General features: G+C 45.6%; 1 protein-coding gene across 2 annotated transcripts; it reads left to right on the plus strand.

The window, feature by feature from the left end:
* The first annotated feature begins 259 nt into the window (after positions 1-259).
* LOC139217036 (putative uncharacterized protein DDB_G0287113) lies at positions 260-10,936 on the plus strand. Of its 2 annotated transcripts, none has more exons than XM_070848305.1 (2): positions 260-551; positions 6,433-10,936. In XM_070848305.1, the coding sequence occupies exon 2, from the start codon at positions 6,949-6,951 to the stop codon at positions 8,815-8,817; it is 1,869 nt and encodes a 622-aa protein (XP_070704406.1). In that variant the 5' UTR covers positions 260-551; positions 6,433-6,948; the 3' UTR covers positions 8,818-10,936. The 2 variants fall into 2 exon arrangements, with proteins under 2 accessions (XP_070704406.1, XP_070704407.1); XM_070848306.1 differs by lacking the exon at positions 260-551 and adding an exon at positions 1,296-1,502.
* The last annotated feature ends 7,024 nt before the right edge of the window (positions 10,937-17,960 follow it).

Here is a 17,960-nt window from a genome sequence, read left to right on the forward strand (position 1 = left end):
AGCATCTCCACTGTCAGCTGCTTTGTGTAATGTCTACTAACCTTATTATGGGTATCACAGGCCTTCATCTGACTGAGTCTGGCTTTGAGCCTGGTCCCTCCCCCTCCTGGCCTCTCTCCTCCCCCTGCATCTCCTCTCCTGCAACGGGATTCGAAGGCGAGGAGAGAGGGAGGGGGCAGAGCCGAGAGAGAAACAAAAAACGTGACTAGGCACCCAAAGCGTCCTGTTATGCAACAACTGACCTACTAACATACATTTAGAGACTCTGGGAGAGAAGCAGAGAAAGGAGGAAAGGCAGAGAGAGAGAGAGAGAGAGAGAGAGAGAGAGAGAGAGAGAGAGAAGTGAAGCAAACATGAGGAGCGCACTGAAAACAAGCGGCACAGTGTTCACACTCTTGCATAAACCTGCACTAATCGGAGAGCTGGTGTTTTGAAATTGGCGGTGTGTGTGTGTGCGTGTGTGTGAGACAGCCAGCCGATACATAGAGCGGATTGTTGGAGTGTGTACCTTCTGTGGATTCTACCGATTTAAGACAAAAACAAAAAAAAGGGTAAGTTTTCATTATCATTAATATGTGCATCATTATATGAAGATGTGATGTTGGCTGTGACCCACGGGCTGCTCTCAATAACTCTGCCTCTGCACCTATTTACTCCTCAGGAGTGTTTGTTTGGGTGCTTGGGCGCATTTCGTCAATGTCAAGGCAAAGCCGCCCCCCTCCCCTGAAGACTGTGTGAGGGGAGAGGGTCTGTGTGTGAGGAAAGGGGGGGGGGTGGCCAGAGGTTATGGGATTCCTTCAGAAAAAGGTGCGGTGTGTGTGTGTGTGTGGAGGATGTTCTGGAGCGGAGCCACACTTGTAATGAGGCAGGGTCAACACGTCCGCGCTGTGCTGCTGCATAATCCGGTCATACATTCAAGGTTTGTTGTGGTGCTTTCAGGGACCACTTCAGTCTGTTTATCCCAGTTTCTGTTAAATACTATTCCTGCTTTCAGAAAATTGGTCATTATCATTATTATTATTCCATAGGGAGAATACCCCACGTCAGTAAGGTTCAGTGTCAGGTTTACATGCTGCAGAGATTTTTTTCTATATATATATTTATAGTATATGAGTCAGTGACTTAATACTCGGCTTCTTTTAGGTTAGTAGGCTAGTCCATGCAGACAACTGGAAAAATCCCATGCAGGCTCTGAGGACACACTTCTCTCTGTCACGTGTAGCAGCTCTTTGTAAAGGTTAACGCGGCTGTGCAGCCCTCCGGGTTAACCCTTTAGTAGGCTGGAGCAGTCTGAAGGAGCACAACACAAACCGGAGCGCACCGACAGGCATGATCATCCGTCCTGGACACATGTGGACCTTTCAGCTGTACTTCTTTCGCTTTGTTTACAACCTCGGCTCGGACTGACGGGGAACACCCCCCCCCCCAAAAAAAGAAAAAGAAATAGAAAGGCTGAAGAGTGGTGAAGTTGACGGGCACTGATGGGAGCAGCCGCGCGCCAGGTGAGGTGTGGATCAGAACATCTGGATCAAATGTGGGTCAGATGTGTCCCTGTATTCCTGAGCAGCTCGGCTGACCTTCTTCTTTTTTAGCACAGCGGATGAAAATGATCGCTTGCTGAGATGCGTCTATGTTGGGCGAATTTCATGGCTTAGGTGGATTCGTGCAGTCGCCTCGGATGACTGAGGATCCGATTAAATATGCATAAAGACGATTTGTCATACAGTGCAACAAAGGAGGCATGCGGGGTAACATGTTTCTCACTATGTGCTGCGACGTGAATGATAATCGGTGCTTGTTTTGGATCTTATTTAGCCATCTATTGGCTTCACCTGCAGTCACGGAATTAAACAATACGCTGTGGTCTTTAAAAGGACTTGAGCGGCCATAAACAAGTCCGCCTGGCTGCAGTCCAGTGGGCCACTGGTTCAGTAGTGGAGTAAAACCTTGTCAGAACTTGGAGGCGCAGAGGTGACAAAGGTGAGGTGAGAGGTGATACTGTGCCGTTTGTTCTGACTGAGATAAAAAAAAAAATCACCCTGTCTTAATTTTCCATACCGGCTTTGTAGTTTCTACACTGCACGTGGGCACGGCCACCCCCCCCTCCGTCTCTTGTAGCTGTCCTCTCCAGCAACGGCATGCGCTACGGCAACACACGCAGCACCAATTTATGTTGGCTGATGCACACGCTGTGGCTGTGTGAACAAGAGATTCTGTAGGTTTGAAAGAATGATTTCAGATTGTGTTGTGAAAGAGTCCAGGACGGCCGGTCTGTCCTCAGTGGCGTGCGGGCACGAGTGAAAGCATTTTTACGCATAGGCTTTTCAGTTAGACATGTGCATCTGTAGCTATATGAGGTGTATGGAACATCGGAGAGGTTACGCAGGTTGCATAACAAATGAATTAAATAATTAAAATGGATTATAGAACGGGGCAGATTATGCAATCGGCGGAAACCCACAGACTGTGGCGATGCGGCGCTGTGCTTTGCTGCGGAGCGGCCGCTGCCAATTGGTTGGCGCGCACACTGGGTCTCTATGCCAGCTATGAATGTAGGTCACATTAGTCCTGTGGGAGGGAGGGAGGGAGGAGGGGGGGGGGGTGAGGCGCACAACCGCCGCTGACTAGAAAGGCAGAATCAAAACCCCACCAAAATAAATCCTCGCCCCGCCATAACAAAGAAACGAGGCAGGCATGCAGAAATAGGAGATCGGCAGGCTGATAGAAGCCCAGCGCGACCTACATAAATATCATTTCACACATCAAAACTTATAGAGTTAAAAGAAACACCCTTTTTAAGCATATTGCATCACTGATGCCACTGAGACAACTGCTCTGTGGTTATTTATGGTTGAATAAGCCCCGTCTGTGTCCAGCTTTACTGGATAAAAAACAACTGATGGGGAGTTCATGGTCAGGAGCATGGAGCGGTTTCCATCCTGTCCCACTTTGCGGCCTCTTGACTTTCTCGGGGTTTCCTGGCACATGTAAGATGATAAAAGATGAGGGCCGAGCTTTGTTATTGTACTGTGGTTTGGAGGCAGCACAGAGGCCAATTACAGCGTTTAGTAGGCCACGGGAGCACATGTGACTGGTGCAACACATGGACTGAGTCACTCTGCTGTTTTTCTCCCTTTTCAAGAGAGGGCCGATATGGCCGTGTGTTCGTGGAACAAGGATCTAGCTGGGATAGGACTCCGCCTTTCTGGCATGCTGCCTGACTTCTTACCCCCCTTCTCATTCTTTTTTCTTGGAAAGATAAAGTCAGCTCCAGACTTGGAATTCAAGCAGACCCCACCCATGACCCCCAACTCTGCACCGCTAGCCGTTCATTGCATGAGAGGAGAGGAGGTGGGGTTACGGTTTCATCATTCCCCCTTTTCTGTGAAGCATATACCCCCCCCCCCCTCTTTCCTTTTTATTTTAGACCTGCTCCCATTTCCTGAAACACTCCACAGAAACACGTGCAGGGGTTTGAACTCAGTCCACAGTTTCCAAACCTTACTGCCACATTTAGACTCTTGTGGTGCGGGCCCAGAGGTTGTGTGTGTGAGTGCAACTTGGATTCTTTTACTGTGCTATCATTCCACAAGTGCCACAGAGACCTGGTGATGACACGTGAACAATATATGATATATTGGAAAGAGTAATCTAGGTCACACAAGGAACTGTGTGCAGAGGAGTGGAGCTTTGCTACACTGTAGGTTTGCTGTAGCCTATTTGTACATTTGAGCTGGAAAATTAAATGTATCCGTACAAATAAAACGGTTGCATCTTAACTGGCTTTTTGGCAGGAGTGATTTACTCGCCATGTTTCTGCTGTAGTGGATTCGAGCATCTCCAGGAACGTAGCTGTGCTGTAATTTTGATGACAAAGAGGGTGAATGAAATGGGATTACAGGCGGAGCTGTGAAGGAGTCGCAACACCTTGTGGGTCTGATTCACGGCTCATTCACATGGTTGGGGATCGAGGGTTGCTACTGATGGAGAGACAGGCAAACGCGTGGAGAGGAAAGCGAGAGCCACCACTGTGAGCTAATTAAACGCGAGAGTTCATTCATGTGTCTCGCTCATCCTGACTGTATATGCAGTACGCACACTCTGTGATGTCAGTCACGCTCCTTTTGTTACAGAACGATGTCTTCTCACCATCTGCTTTTGACCATGTCAAGCCACTGGTTAAGAGGAAGGGAGAGAAAGTCTGATGTGATTGGCTGCCTCTTCTGTTTCTCCCCTTTTTGTTGCTATGGGTGACAGATTCCTTCTAACACCAACATTGTCGCATTTGCGTCTGGTTTTCCCCCTGCACGGCTACAGTATAATCTCAATCCATCTCTTTGTTTTAACTCTCCCTCATTGATTCCCTCTGTTTCTTTGTCTCCACTCCACTTGCTCTCACCTCTGTCTATACTTAGACAACGCTCTAATTCTCTGCGACTCCTTGTTCTCTTTTTTTCCGATAGCTCCCTTGTCTCTCGCCGCTTCACCTCTCCACAGTTTGGCTGACCCATATTCCAGCGAGCCGTGCAGTGGAGGCAGCTAGACTAGTGTTTACAGAGCGCGGTCGGTCCCCAGTTTCTGGGTCAGTGGGACATGCTGAGAAAAAGTCTCTCCCCTCATTCTTTCTCCCTTGTGCTCAACAGCCACATGTAGGCGGCTCATGAGGATAACCTAAAACCATTCAGCCAAGCACAGGAAAAAAAAAAAAAGTCCAGCCATTTTCAAACAAAGAGGCAGTGAATGTAATGCAGATTGTTAGATTAGGCTTGATTCTTTGGAGATAATTTTTTAAAAAGTGTCCTGCAATTCAGACAATGGAGGACAAACTAAAATCCATCTTTACAGCAATGGCATGCCTATGGTTACGTAATGGTGTCAGATCCTGGGGAAGAGCAGAGTATAACCAGTGCAAACACTATGCCAGATTATGAGATTACAGAATCAGACGGTGTAATAGTGTTTATGTAGTTCAACCCAGGAGTGCAGATGTTGAGTAACACACATTTGCTGCAGCTGGTAAAAGCGAATGGTATCTACTGTTTAAGTATATAAAACGCCATATACTAAAGATGCAAAGGAATACTTTGGTCAGCACTTTGTGATAATGTTTGACCTTCAATACCTCGGGCACTTTGTCAATCAGATTGTGTATGTTCATGGCAGCCTAAGTGCAGAGAGAGCCATTTGTTTGTTATATAATAAAAAAATGTTATTGTAATTTCTGAGATACTTCAGTTAGGAGTGGTGGATTGGCACCTGACATTGTTTTTGTGGTTAATTTATGTCCTGATAATTATAACATCATACTGGTTTTTGCTGGAGGCACACCTGTTCTGCTCATAATAGAGACACACCCATCTCCATAGTCATGAGACTGTCCGATCCACCCTCGAGTTTTACCCAAATGTTAACAGGCCGTGTTATTCCTGCCCGTGTCCCACTTCCTTTCTTTCCAGCGGCCACTGACCTATATTTATCAACGCCCCACCTCCCAGATGCCCCCACACCTCCAAATCTCTTGCCCCAGTCTCAGCCTCTTTATCCTTGACCTGCACTGGCTGCTGCCTTTGTCTGCCTTATCTGCTCACTCTGCATCATTGATTTGGCATTGAGTTGTTTTGGCGAAGAATGAAGCCACATTCCTCTGTGGATGAACGCATGGGGGGTGGTAGTGTTTCTACATGGGATGGGATTTCACAGTAGAAAAGCCGTGGGCTGTCCCTCATTGAGTTTTGAGTTTTTTTGGGGGGGGGAAATGTTCTAAAAGTGATCCAGGGAACCCCATAACCCAACATGTGACTCACACTTTGCTCTGTCTGGCCCAAATACTCATCAGGCAAACAAAAAGAGTTAATCCTTAATGTCTAGTTTAGTGCTCTCCGCATTAATCATAATGATGCTATTTATCTATTTCATGCATGTATTTGCCTCAGTTGCCACATATGCCGATTCTAACTACCAGTTTTATATTTTTGCATTCAGACATTTCTACATGTTTAAAATATTTTGCGGATGCCTTTAGAACCACTGAGTGACAAGATGAAACAGGATCATCAGCCTCGCAATGAACTCAATGGCCTCATTACATCACAAAAGTCAACATCAACATGCCAGACTAAGGGTCAGGGGTCACAGAATGCAGACAGAGCAGATAAATAGTAGGGCTAAAAGGTCAGACACAGAGGTTTAGTGACCATTTATTGGTTGCCAAGGGTGATCCTGTCAGTTAAAGACAGGCATGCTAAAAGACAGCAAAGGAAACCTGTTGGGATGTAGAAATGTGTCTTTGACCACTATGCATGCTTAAAGAAAATGATAAAAAAAAAAAAAAGCGTTAAAAGAAATGAGTTTAAATCTGATATCAGAATGCACAATGAAGCCACAGCAGTTCACATGGATTAACATGTCTTTTTTCTGTTTTTATCTCTGCAGCCTTACATTTCGCAATCAATCGCTGAGAGAAGAGAGACCGAGGGAGAGAGAGAGAGAGAGAGAGCGAGGCTCCCCAAGAGACTGGCACACTGAGGTAGACGGGCCAACCTACATCCTGCTGTTTGTGTGAAGATCTAGGACACTTCTCCACCAGCTTGGCACAGTGCGCTAAACCATTAAAAACCAACAACGGAAAAGCAAGAAGAAAAAAAAGACAGACACTTCTGACTTTGGTCTGTGATACTTTGAAGAGTCTGGACACTTAACTAAAAACCTATCAAGTGGATAAATGAGGGTTGCTAACACTGAGCTCCAGCTGCTCTTTATATTTTTGGCTAATTTGGACACTTGAGTCCCCCTCTTGTCATAACTGCACTTAACCTGCAATAAACAGACAAAGAACTTTGGGAGAAAACTTGTTGTTTTCCATCACAGACCCCTCCACCCCTTGAACTCTGACCTGGTTCTTCCGCAGTTGGCCAAAAAATATTTCACACTGGCTGCCACTAGACGAGAATGGAAAATCTGACTTCAGCTCTCAAAACGTTAAACAAAAGCCCAGGAAATAACCTAAATTGCCTTGAGTCCTTCAGCAGTTATGAAAATGTGTCTGTCCAAGGGAGTCCAGCTCGCCTAGGGCGCCCCATCAAGCCTAAACCCAACATGTCCTGCAGGCGAAAGCGTGAGTTCATTTCTGATGAGAAGAAGGATGCCTGCTATTGGGAGAAACGCCGCAAAAACAATGAGGCCGCAAAGCGTTCCCGAGAGAAGCGACGTCTCAATGATATGGTTTTGGAGAACCGTGTCATTGCTCTGAATGATGAGAATGTGAGGCTGAAGACAGAGCTGCTCCAGCTGAAGCTGCGCTTTGGCCTTATAAGCACTGCCTCCTACATTGAAAAGAGCCAGCAGATTGGTGGAGGCAACAACACAGGAAATGGAGGCTCATCCTCCTCCTCCTCCTCCTCCAATCAGTACTACTCCAGCGGTTACTCTAGTGGTTCTCAGGTGATGATGAATTCTGATTCCTCAGAAACAGAGCAGTCGGGGCACAGTGAAGGCCACAGGCAGCTGGTGAAATACTCCCCACGCGGCTCCCTGTCCGACATGTCTGACACCTCCTCCAGGGACAGCCCTGAGCCAATTCCTTTTGAGATCAAACAGGAAGGTGACAGGCTGGAGATGGACATTGCCAATGGCACCACCACCCAGATCATGTTCAACATCCACCGGGGTCTGGCATCTGTGCCCACTCACCACCAGATCCAACAGCATTCTCAGGAGCTGGAGGCTGCATATCACAGCCAAAAGCAGCAGCCGCACCACCACCACCTTCACCAACATCCCCATCAGGAGCCTGTTACCGCTGTCAACACTGTCAGCCAGCCTGCCCCTCACCCACCTGCTGCCCAGAGGAGCGTCATTCTGTATGGCTCCAGCAGTGCCTCCTACCCTGTGGACACCCTGACGAGGCCCCAGGACATTGATCTGCAGGCAGCCCAGAAGCAGAACAGCAGCAGCAGCCAGACATGTGTCAGCCGACCGCCCCAGTGCATTACAGAGAGCTCCACAGAGACGGTGGTTGAGGTGACAAAACAGGTGGAGAGGAAGACATCAGAATCCCCTCCATATGAGCTCTCAGACAGCCGTAATGAGGCTGGAGAGAGACAGGTGTACAGAGTTTGCCAACTTCCCCAGCAGCACCTGCAGCAGGAGCAGCAGCAGCACCAGCAAGAGAGCGATTCATCTGCAGAGCTCCTCCACAAACAAGTGGAGGGGGTCGACTCCCACCTGTACCACCATCTCCAGCAGCCGCACCATTCATGCCTCAGTGCCCAAGATGAGGAGCCACCTGTGCTTACCTACGAGGGCGGGCCCAGGACTGAGGCTTACTACCAAGGCCAATCAAGCTCATCTAGCAAGGACACCTCATCCAATGACGGAGATCCTCGCAGCTCTGACAAAGAAGCCTCCACGGATGATGATGAGATCCCCCCCTCATCCTGCTCAGATATGGGCAGCTACCACAACCAGCATTATACTGGCCTCAACCAGCCTGGCTCGCCTCGGCACTTCTCCCAGGCCTGCTCTCAGGCACAGGGTCGGGATCCCCAGGGGGAGGTGAAAGGCACAGCATTGCCCCACAAACTCAGACTCAAACACCGGGCCATGAGCACCGGGAGCAGCGGGGGCAACTGCTCTGGCCAGGAGTCCCCAACAACCCCTCCTTCTGCCACGCCACCTCCCCTGCCCCAGCATCCCTACTTGTCGCTCACACTACAGCAGAACATTACACGAGACAGCCAGGCAGCTTCAGTTGAGGGGGCCAGGAAAGAGAGTGGGAAAAAGGAGACAGGTGGACGACGAAACAAGAGGCGAGATTAGGTGACATTCGCTTTTAGAATTTGTCACAACTTGAAGAAAAGACATTTCTCCTCTAAGAACTAGCCTGCCATCATGCCTTTGCCCTATAATCAAATCTCCTCCTCAAGCCCCTGGGACAGAAAGCTGGGCTTTTCTACTCCCCATCCAAATATCACCAAAAAGGCTGGACATCTTGTAGGGCTGTATCATATTTGTATATATTGTACAGATTTGTCATTTCTTACATCCTCTACATACTTACAGAAGCACTTTTGTTTATGTGATGAGAGGAGGAATGGAACTGCCTGCTTTTCTACCTTTGTTATCCAACAATATACAGCAGAGTACATCAGCATACATCAACATTTTGATCACAAACAAGAATGTAGGAAAATGAAAAGTTTTGAGCTTTATCAGTACTATAAATTTGGTACATATCTGACTGTAGACAAACATACACTTGTATGGCTATCTGCCTTAATGAAAATCAAATGCAAACGTACACTGGGGACACTCCCTCGACCAAAGAAGCACCAACACGACAAATATGAAGTTCCATACCTCTTCCCAGACCCTACCTCTACCAACACATACTCTCCCCAAACATCTGCATTATTTCACAAAAGATCGCCATCACCTTTATTTTTTAAGCACTTGGTTTGTATATTACTGTGATATATGAATATATGTATCTATTATAAATATATATTTTACAAAGAAATTTGAATACAAATTCAACAAAAATGCGACAAACATGCAATGGTGAAAGAGGGTTTTGAAAGTGACCATCCTATTATTAATCAGAATTACTGTACAGCCTCATTGTCCACTGTTGCTACAGGACCCATTCTAATTAAAACACCTCTCTCTTGATTGTTAAGCTTTAGCATTAATCATTTGTTAATGCCCTGTTTACACAGAAATGGCCGTCCAGTTTGGAGCGCCAACAGCACTGAATGGAGAACATGTTGTTTCCTGAGGCAGCGGCCTCATTAAAATGTTTGGATTTTCTAACCTTTAACCAGCCTTTAAATATTTGGTGGAATTCACCAGCTGCAGGCTATAAGCCTTTAGTTTATTTGAGCTTTATCAACCATATCTTGTTGTTGTTACCATTCACTGGCCCAATGTATTTATTTCCCTCTTCTCCACACGCCCTTCACTGTAGAAAAGCCCACAGGAACATAGACGGAGAATGTGTACAGACCTTTTTAGATACATACTACAGCCTTGAGATTGAACTGTAATGTAGGCATGGGATCCTTGGGGCAAACGCAGGAGGTCACATTCATGTGAACACACTACAATGCACTGAGTTCTGAACAAGTTTTTCTTGTGGAAAGACAGAATAATAGAGCCCTCCATAGTTACTGTACATTCATTGACATGAAATGAGGTTTTGTAGTGTGCCCAAGCATGGCCCTTGAGGCTCATATTCAATCACAGATAATCGAGTTATTTTGAAATAAAAGCTAATGTGAAACCAGATCCTCCAACCCTCCCAATTGGTGCCAGCGTTAAAATTCCCCAACAACAATCTTTAATGAAAAAAAGCATACCCCGTTTCCCATGTGCCTCCATTACTCATTTCAGGGGTTATTCATCCCTTTCTCATTGCTGTTCTGCTACTGAGCAGGGATGAATTGCCTGCACTGGATCCTTGTTTAACAGAGGTCTATGTATCATGTTCGGCTTTTTGGTGCTTGTGTATAAATGTAAAGCTCCCCCAGCCTTGAACAACACTGTAATGTTTATTTCATTGGTTTTATATCTTCTTTTTTTCATCACGGTGTTGTTCTGTTTTCCTCTATACGGCGTCTTTTCTCCTGTTGACTGTGATGACATGTATTTGCCTCATTCCTCCTCCCCGCTCCCCCTTTTTTCAGTGTGTATTAATTAGTAATGTTTGTGGTTTTGCTGATGGTTTTATGAAAAAGACAAGAGGACAAAAAAAAGAAACAGGAAAAGATAGTGTGTTTAGAGATGGGTGGTGGTTGGTCTGGTCGGTCATTACCATCGCTTCCTTTTGACATGAATATGTATGTAAAGACACTAATGTTCATTGTGGAAGATGGGAGCATTTCGAGATCGAAAAATAAAATAAAAAGAATGTTGACCCTAGCAACATATCATGAAAAGCGCTTCTTTTTCTCTGTTCTTTCACCAGTGTTGTCTGGTTTTGGTACAATAACTTTCGACGTTACACACAGTTAATGAATTATCAGCTGTCTGACCCACGAAGCTAGACTAATATTTAACTGAGCAGCCATTTTAATCTATCTAAGACTCTGATTTTAAGCAGAAGTGAATGTCATACACACAAGTGGCAGGCCTGGCTCGTCATCCTATCAACTGTGATGATTTTCTAAGAACCTTATGCCAGAGCCACCAGTTAGGTAATACATTACTCACTGATTGACATAACAGAATGAATCATTATCAGCAACCAAACAGAATAAATTAGGGAAATAAAGAATCATAGCCAAACCTCATCTTTCATCTTTCTTTGATATTCCTTGAAGACAGTTATTGATACTGTGTGTTAAATTAGATATTTTCTTGTGCTTCAGACTCAAAACTTAAGATTTAGAAAAAGATGAAGCTTGACAGGCACACCCTGTTTCCATTGTGCAGACATAACCTTGTATAGAGCTCACCATTCCCCATGGGCAACACGCTGTTTTTGGCATCGGAGGCTAATCTGCAATGAGAGGAGCTTCGCAGTGACACACTTTGTCCGGTGGGGCCAGCAAAGTCCCTGGCAAGCTTTTCTGATATAACACTGTCCTACTTCTCCTGACAGGAGCTTAATGCACGAAAATAACATCAAATCACGTTAGGCAGAAAACCTCAAATAGGTACACACGCACACCTCCCGATTATAGCCTCTGCACTTGAGACTCGTGTTTAAACCTCTTTTATGCCTCATTACTTGTGATACATTCTACATGATCTTAAGTGGTGAATAACAAGCTGAAAATGAAACAAAAAAAAAAATCACTATCAGCTCTAAAATGCATCTCTTCTCTGACTATGATCTCAGTCAGCAGTGAGACATTGGCCTGCAAAGCCAACGGATCACTTTGGTTGTAACAGCTTAGACAGGTGTGCTCTCTGAGCTCCTGAATATTCATAGCAGAGGAGCAACACAAGCAGGGCCATGTTTCAAACTAGACAGCCTATATCTGAACTCGGAGAGTCAGCTCTGTGTGATGTGCCGGACAAAGCCGGGGCAGAGACAGTCTGAGCCTCTGACTGCTGCTGCCAGCTCAACTGTCCCGCCAACCTCCTGGCCAAGTCCCACTGCATTCTTTGTACTGACACAGAAAAGGCTGCTGTGTTATCAAAGTCCTAATCTAGACTCACAGGTTATATGATACCATATTTTTATTTATCTTAATAAGAGTTAATATTATTCTTTTACATGCAAAATGTAAAAATGAATTAAAGTTCATGTGTATTTTAAATGCACTATAATATAACGTGAAATTGTAATGGTTTCGTTACATAACTGATCCCTAAAAATGGGTTGATTAATGAATCATCACATAGATTGTATCCTAAACATCTATATTTTTACCTATCTATCTTGTATAAACCAAAACGGGGTCATGTTCATAACAACATAAAGGGCAAAGGGAGGAGCAATGAAAGGGGAGTGGGGGGGGGGGCAGAGGGAAGTTAACCCAGTGCACTAACTTGATCTAAGCCTGCAAACAAAGCACCTCTTTGAGGCTGACGCATCAATGCCCTTCACAATACTCTCAGTCACACACACACGCGCGCGCGCGCAAACACAACCATGCTCCACCACACTCATAGCAATGCACTTTCTCTCACACACACGTGCAAAAAGGGGGACAAAAGCACACAGGCTGACTCTGTAGGATTCTGACTTATAGGGAATTGTTCAGTAAACATGGAATTCCTTAGAATAGCCACCCTACGTAGCACCCATGGTATCATACCAAGGTGACACTCCCTGCTGCATTTTGCTGCGTCCCCTGTTTTCCTGATTTGACTTAAATGGCTGCTGCGTTGGAGCTTGTATAAACAGGTCAGGAGGAAAGTAGGTCAGTGTGCACGGGATGGGAGGAGAGAGGAAAAGGAGAAGTAAAGAGAGGGAGAGCGCTGGCGGGTGGATCGATGAAGGTTATGGCTCCATCCGTGTCACTCTTGTTTGTCTCTGGCAGCAGAGATGCTCTTGGCAAACAGAGCAGAAACAGGGCTCCCGTGTTACCTGGTTCCCCCTCACAGCCTGGAGAAAGTTTGGGTTAGTGGAGCAGCAAAGGAGACCGAGGGGGGGGGGGGCTGATGGAGAGTGACGGAAGCATGAGGAAGCAGAATAGAAGGGAACAGGGGGGTACCCCAGGACTGCAGAGATCTGGTTTGTTTCCAGGATGACACACTAGAAGCTTCTAACACATTTCTGGGGCAGGTTCCAGGACGCCTGCAAAGCCAGGTCAGATTCAGGTAACACGGCTGAAGAATTCCCCTGCCTGCATACTGTGAAGTACAGCCATAACCACATTTGTGTTGACATGACCTACTTGTCTATCATTCACAGCCCCAAAGGCATAATTCCCGTCAGTGCCCTATCTGCTGTAAGCTCTCATTAGAAGGTCTCCTAAACTTACAGTATGGTGAATTAAGCATTATCGCATACACAGAACAACTCTTGGTGGTTTCTTAAAAATACTGTGCATTCATGGAAAAGTATTCCAGTATTCAAAGCTGGTGAAAACAACAAGTAACTGTAAAAGTAAAGATCAAGAACATTTTACTTAGCTAGCTTATAGCTTCAGGCTCAGTACACTCATCTCTTGTTTTGAGGAAGTTACAGGCACAGGTAATGCTGTCTGATCAGACTATAAGAGGTAGGAATGTAAAGAGGAGTGGTGAGAAGCAGAGTTAGGTGGAGAAACTCAGTATAATCAATGAGGAAGGAGAGAAAAACACAAATTAAGTTTTGAATAACAGCCTAAAATCAAAACTCAACAATGTATATATTTGAGTTTTTCTAAGTGTGCTGTTTCCACTTCAGATGAACTCTAACGGTCGACACTGACAGCATCTTTAGTTTTAGCAAAGAGCTACTGGTGAGAAATGAGGTGGATGACAAACTAAATGCTCTGCGCAGTTGTTCATTCACATTCAAACTGGTCTGAAGCGGCTGCTGGAGTGAATAGAGCTGGGACAGGGAGTGGCTTTGCCCTGATTTAGCTTTGGGCCCACTGTAGCCCCCCCCCTCCCTTCACTGTGTTCGTCATACTCTCTAGGTCATGCATGCACACACACAAACATTTGTAGAAGACCTTGTTGACCGGCAGCCTCAACAAAGTACGAGTTGATTTTTTAAAAATGATAAGGGTAAAGGCATGTCACAGACAAGTAAGTTAGTGGTTTGTTTCTCATGGAGCCTGACAAAAGAAAGGAACAAAAGCTGACTCATCTCAAGTTAATCCTCAGCCTCTGATCCACTTATTGCTACATTAATATGACTAATTTTTCAACAGCATCTTCAGTCCTGATATCAGGCGTGGAGAAAAAACCTAAGAATGGTGGCAAATGAATTACCTCCCGCCATCTATACCTGCAGTGCAGTGAGATCCCCGCGACAACTTCTCCCCCTCAGCAAAGCAGAATGCAAATGCGGCAGTGGACCTGACGCCGACTGGTGCACAGCAGCCGACCTGGGCGAGGGCAGTAACTGCAATGGCAGGTTCTGCCAGCTCATACTAGAGTGTAGGTGAAAACAATCCAGAGGGAGAGACAGAGAGAGAAAGACGGAGAACAAGAAAAGACAGGTATATGAGCATGAATCTGCAATAACCAGACTGACACAGTCCAAGCGGTGGCCAGCGTGGAGGCAGATAATGAATGATGATGGAGGCCCAGATGGCACAGAGAGGGAGTGGGAAAACATTTGCAGGGAGCAAAAACAAAGAGCCGACTGTGTCATTCGCCTCATGGGCTTCCTTCCTGTTGGGCCACAAGGCCATCAACTAACTGCAGCCAGAGAGGAAAAAAAAAAACCCCAAAAAACAGAAAAATCTGCGCAGCACACCACCCCACTGCAGCCCCACCTGCACCTCCTTGCCAAACAGTGGGTTAAAGTCACAGAAGTGATGTAAGAGGTGGGTGTGACATAAATACCACAAATTCTGTTGTTTGTGCATTCATCGCAGCTCTGGCGCACCCCCACCGCAGCTCCACCCGAGCCACCCACCCACTCACTGCAGCATCGAATCACTTTCTCAGGTGGAGATGCCTGGACTCAGTGTGGAAATCCTCTGTTGATCAGCGGCTCGTGAAATATCAGATGTTCTGAAAGTGCTCTGTTGCGCAATGCCTAACAAATATAAAACACTTATAACCCAATTACATCTCTGAACCAGTTATCACAAACTGCCATTTCAAAGGCCAAGACAATAACTCAAAGAATGAAAAACATTGTGGTTGCCAGTGGTGGGGTAACATTGCTTCACCAAGATTACACAACTGCAATAACACGGAGCACAGCTGCTGCCTAATATCAAATGATATCTGGCATCTAGTTTTTCCACTTTGTATTTATCATAAAGTGACTTGAAAAATAAGATTGTAAGTGTACATGCAAGGCCCTGAAAGGATGTTTGGGCCATCTATTATGTTTCCAACATCATGGTTAAATGGTTTGCTATGAGGAACAAAGACAGATTAATGAAGTGAAAGTGAATGTGTATATGGTATGACAATAAACCTTAATACAATGATTGCAAAATTCAGTGAAAGAAAGCAATGACGTTAACATTAGGCCCGAGCTGGCTGTGCTGCTGCTGCTAGAAGAGCGTGGACATAAAAAAAAACAGCAAGAGTCGTAAATGAAACTGCGTTAATCTTATCTAAATATTGACTTGATGGCCATCAAAGGTTTTACGAGACATACCATAATGAACCTTTTACTGGTAATGTGCAATGAGCAGTACAATACCACAGAAGCACAAGGAGATGTGGCAAAAGGCTCATATGTTGGTGTATTATCAAGAGAAACAAAGCCTTTCCTGGAACACATGGTGCTTTTGAAAAACATAACACTTAGGTTGTGTTCAAGTCTTGCAACTTGTGTTATTGTGGTATTTTTAGTTGCTTTGTGCTTTGTCTACTATGAGAAGAATGATTCTTTTTCGCTTTGGCTGCAAACACAGAGGACATGTCTCAGACTAACAGTGCTGTGGCGTAGGTTGGAAAGCACTGAGGAAGGTATTACACAATACTAGGCAACCTGCTGCCTGCAGTTATACTTGAGTAACATAAGGCTGCCCGTGTTACTGTGGGATCCGGGCAGGGTGAGTGTGGAATGTTTGTTTTGACTTAAGAGTGCCCAGTCAAGGGGCCCAAGACAGTGCAATGTGTGTTTGCATGTGCATTGGGGTGGGGGGGTATCTGTGTGTGTGTGTGTGTGTGTGTGTGTGCGTGCGTGTGTGCATGAGGGGAGGGATCCCTCACAGCAAATCACCCTTACTTGCCTTGCTTCTGGTTTTTGTTTTCAATTCCCCATCCTTGGCTGAAAATTAGGTCAGCAGTCACATGTGATGCGTTTCAGCCAGAGGAAACAAAACACAAGACAATAAAAGGCCATTTTTAACCTTTTTTAACACATATTTCTATGACAGACAGTAAATAAGCTTTGAACTCAATGGGTTCATCAGCTATGTGTGGACTTTTTGAGGCCAAATCTTTTTTGAGGCTTTTTTTTTTTTTCCTTTCACCGAGCGTCACAGAAATGGCAGCTGGCCATGTGTTTTGCTTAGTGTTGACTTTGAAAGGGCTCCAGCCTTAGTGACCTTGTGGAAATTCACAGTCACAGGTGTTGTTGGTGTGCGCAGGCCAAACGTCTGATATGAGTGTTTACAGGCAATGGGAGTGGCAGGAACAAGGAAACAAAGAGCAACAGTGACAAAATCGGAACATGTTGTCTCGACATTCATTGGTGATGCATATTTTAATCAGTTCAAATAAACATCTGTCCTGAAAGGGCCTTTCACGCAACACATGCGAATAAATGAACGGCCCTAATTTGCATTTTGACATCAAACATATGCTGTTATTTGTAGGATGCACCATCAAATGTGCTTAACTCAAGGATTATTTACTGTTGAGGCTGAGTGGATGACGTAGGGAAAGGGCCAAAGGGGAAAAAAAAGGAAAACAACTGAGAGAAGCAGTGACGCATCTGAATCGGACGTTTTTGCTGACATATGTGATCACCATAACTGCCGCCTTCCAAATTAGATATGAGCTAAATAAAATTGAACAAAAAAAAAAAAGTAATCCAGTGATTCATGTCACTTCTCATAAAGAAGCACCAAGCACAGCACAGCCAGTGAGAGTGATGATGAAAACTTTGCCCTCTGAGGCTACAGGTGGATGCTGGGGCAGAGATCTGGCTTTTACTGACAAGCACGCAATAACTATGCTAACATGCTGAATAGAATGTTCATGCTGTCCACCATCTTGGTTCATACTTTGTTAACATTTGCTAATTGGTACTAAACAGAGAGGCTGGTGACAGAGTCATTATTTTTTGTGGTTATATGCTAAAATGTTCTCTCAAGCAACCATCTGGTGTACTCTTACATCTTAAGATGCCTGGCGGCCATAATTTGAACCAAAAATAGGTATTAGTCAATCAGCCCTTTGTGGGTATCCAAACAGTGCTGCACACTGGAAGCAGCTGGAAAAATGTAGGTCAGCTCCTCCCACTTTCCTCAGAGCTGTCCTGCCTTGCTCTTACCATTTCACCAAATACGTTTTCAGGCCTTGGGTGAACCCGTGCACCATAGCGAAGCAGCTGAGGCCTGTGGGCCTGCGGGGTGACAGAGGGGTAAAGGGGTACAGTCAGGGCGGTTGATCAGGGGCGAGGAGAAGCTCCAGCAGAGGAGGGCACACTCAAAATTCGAATTTAGCTGCTCTTAACATGGCTCTGTCTCTTGCAGACCCCCTCCTGCCCCCCGCCCCCCTCCCTTTTTTCCCTCCCTGACTTCTGAGGAAATATCCCGTCTGCTCCAAGAATCCTGACCATATACAGCAACCAGTGGGATCACAAACCAACAGACTAAACTGTAGTCACGTGTCTCCGCTGGCTTTAATTCGGCCTCAGCGGCCGACTGCAGACAGGAATG

Source organism: Pempheris klunzingeri, chromosome 17 (genome assembly GCF_042242105.1).
Source record: "Pempheris klunzingeri isolate RE-2024b chromosome 17, fPemKlu1.hap1, whole genome shotgun sequence".
NCBI classification, from domain to species: Eukaryota; Metazoa; Chordata; class Actinopteri; order Acropomatiformes; family Pempheridae; genus Pempheris; species Pempheris klunzingeri.

Coding starts and splice junctions, on each gene's coding strand:
- LOC139217036 (XM_070848305.1), top strand. CDS start 6,949: ATGGAAAATCTGACTTCAGCTCTCAAAACGTTAAACAAAAGCCCAGGA.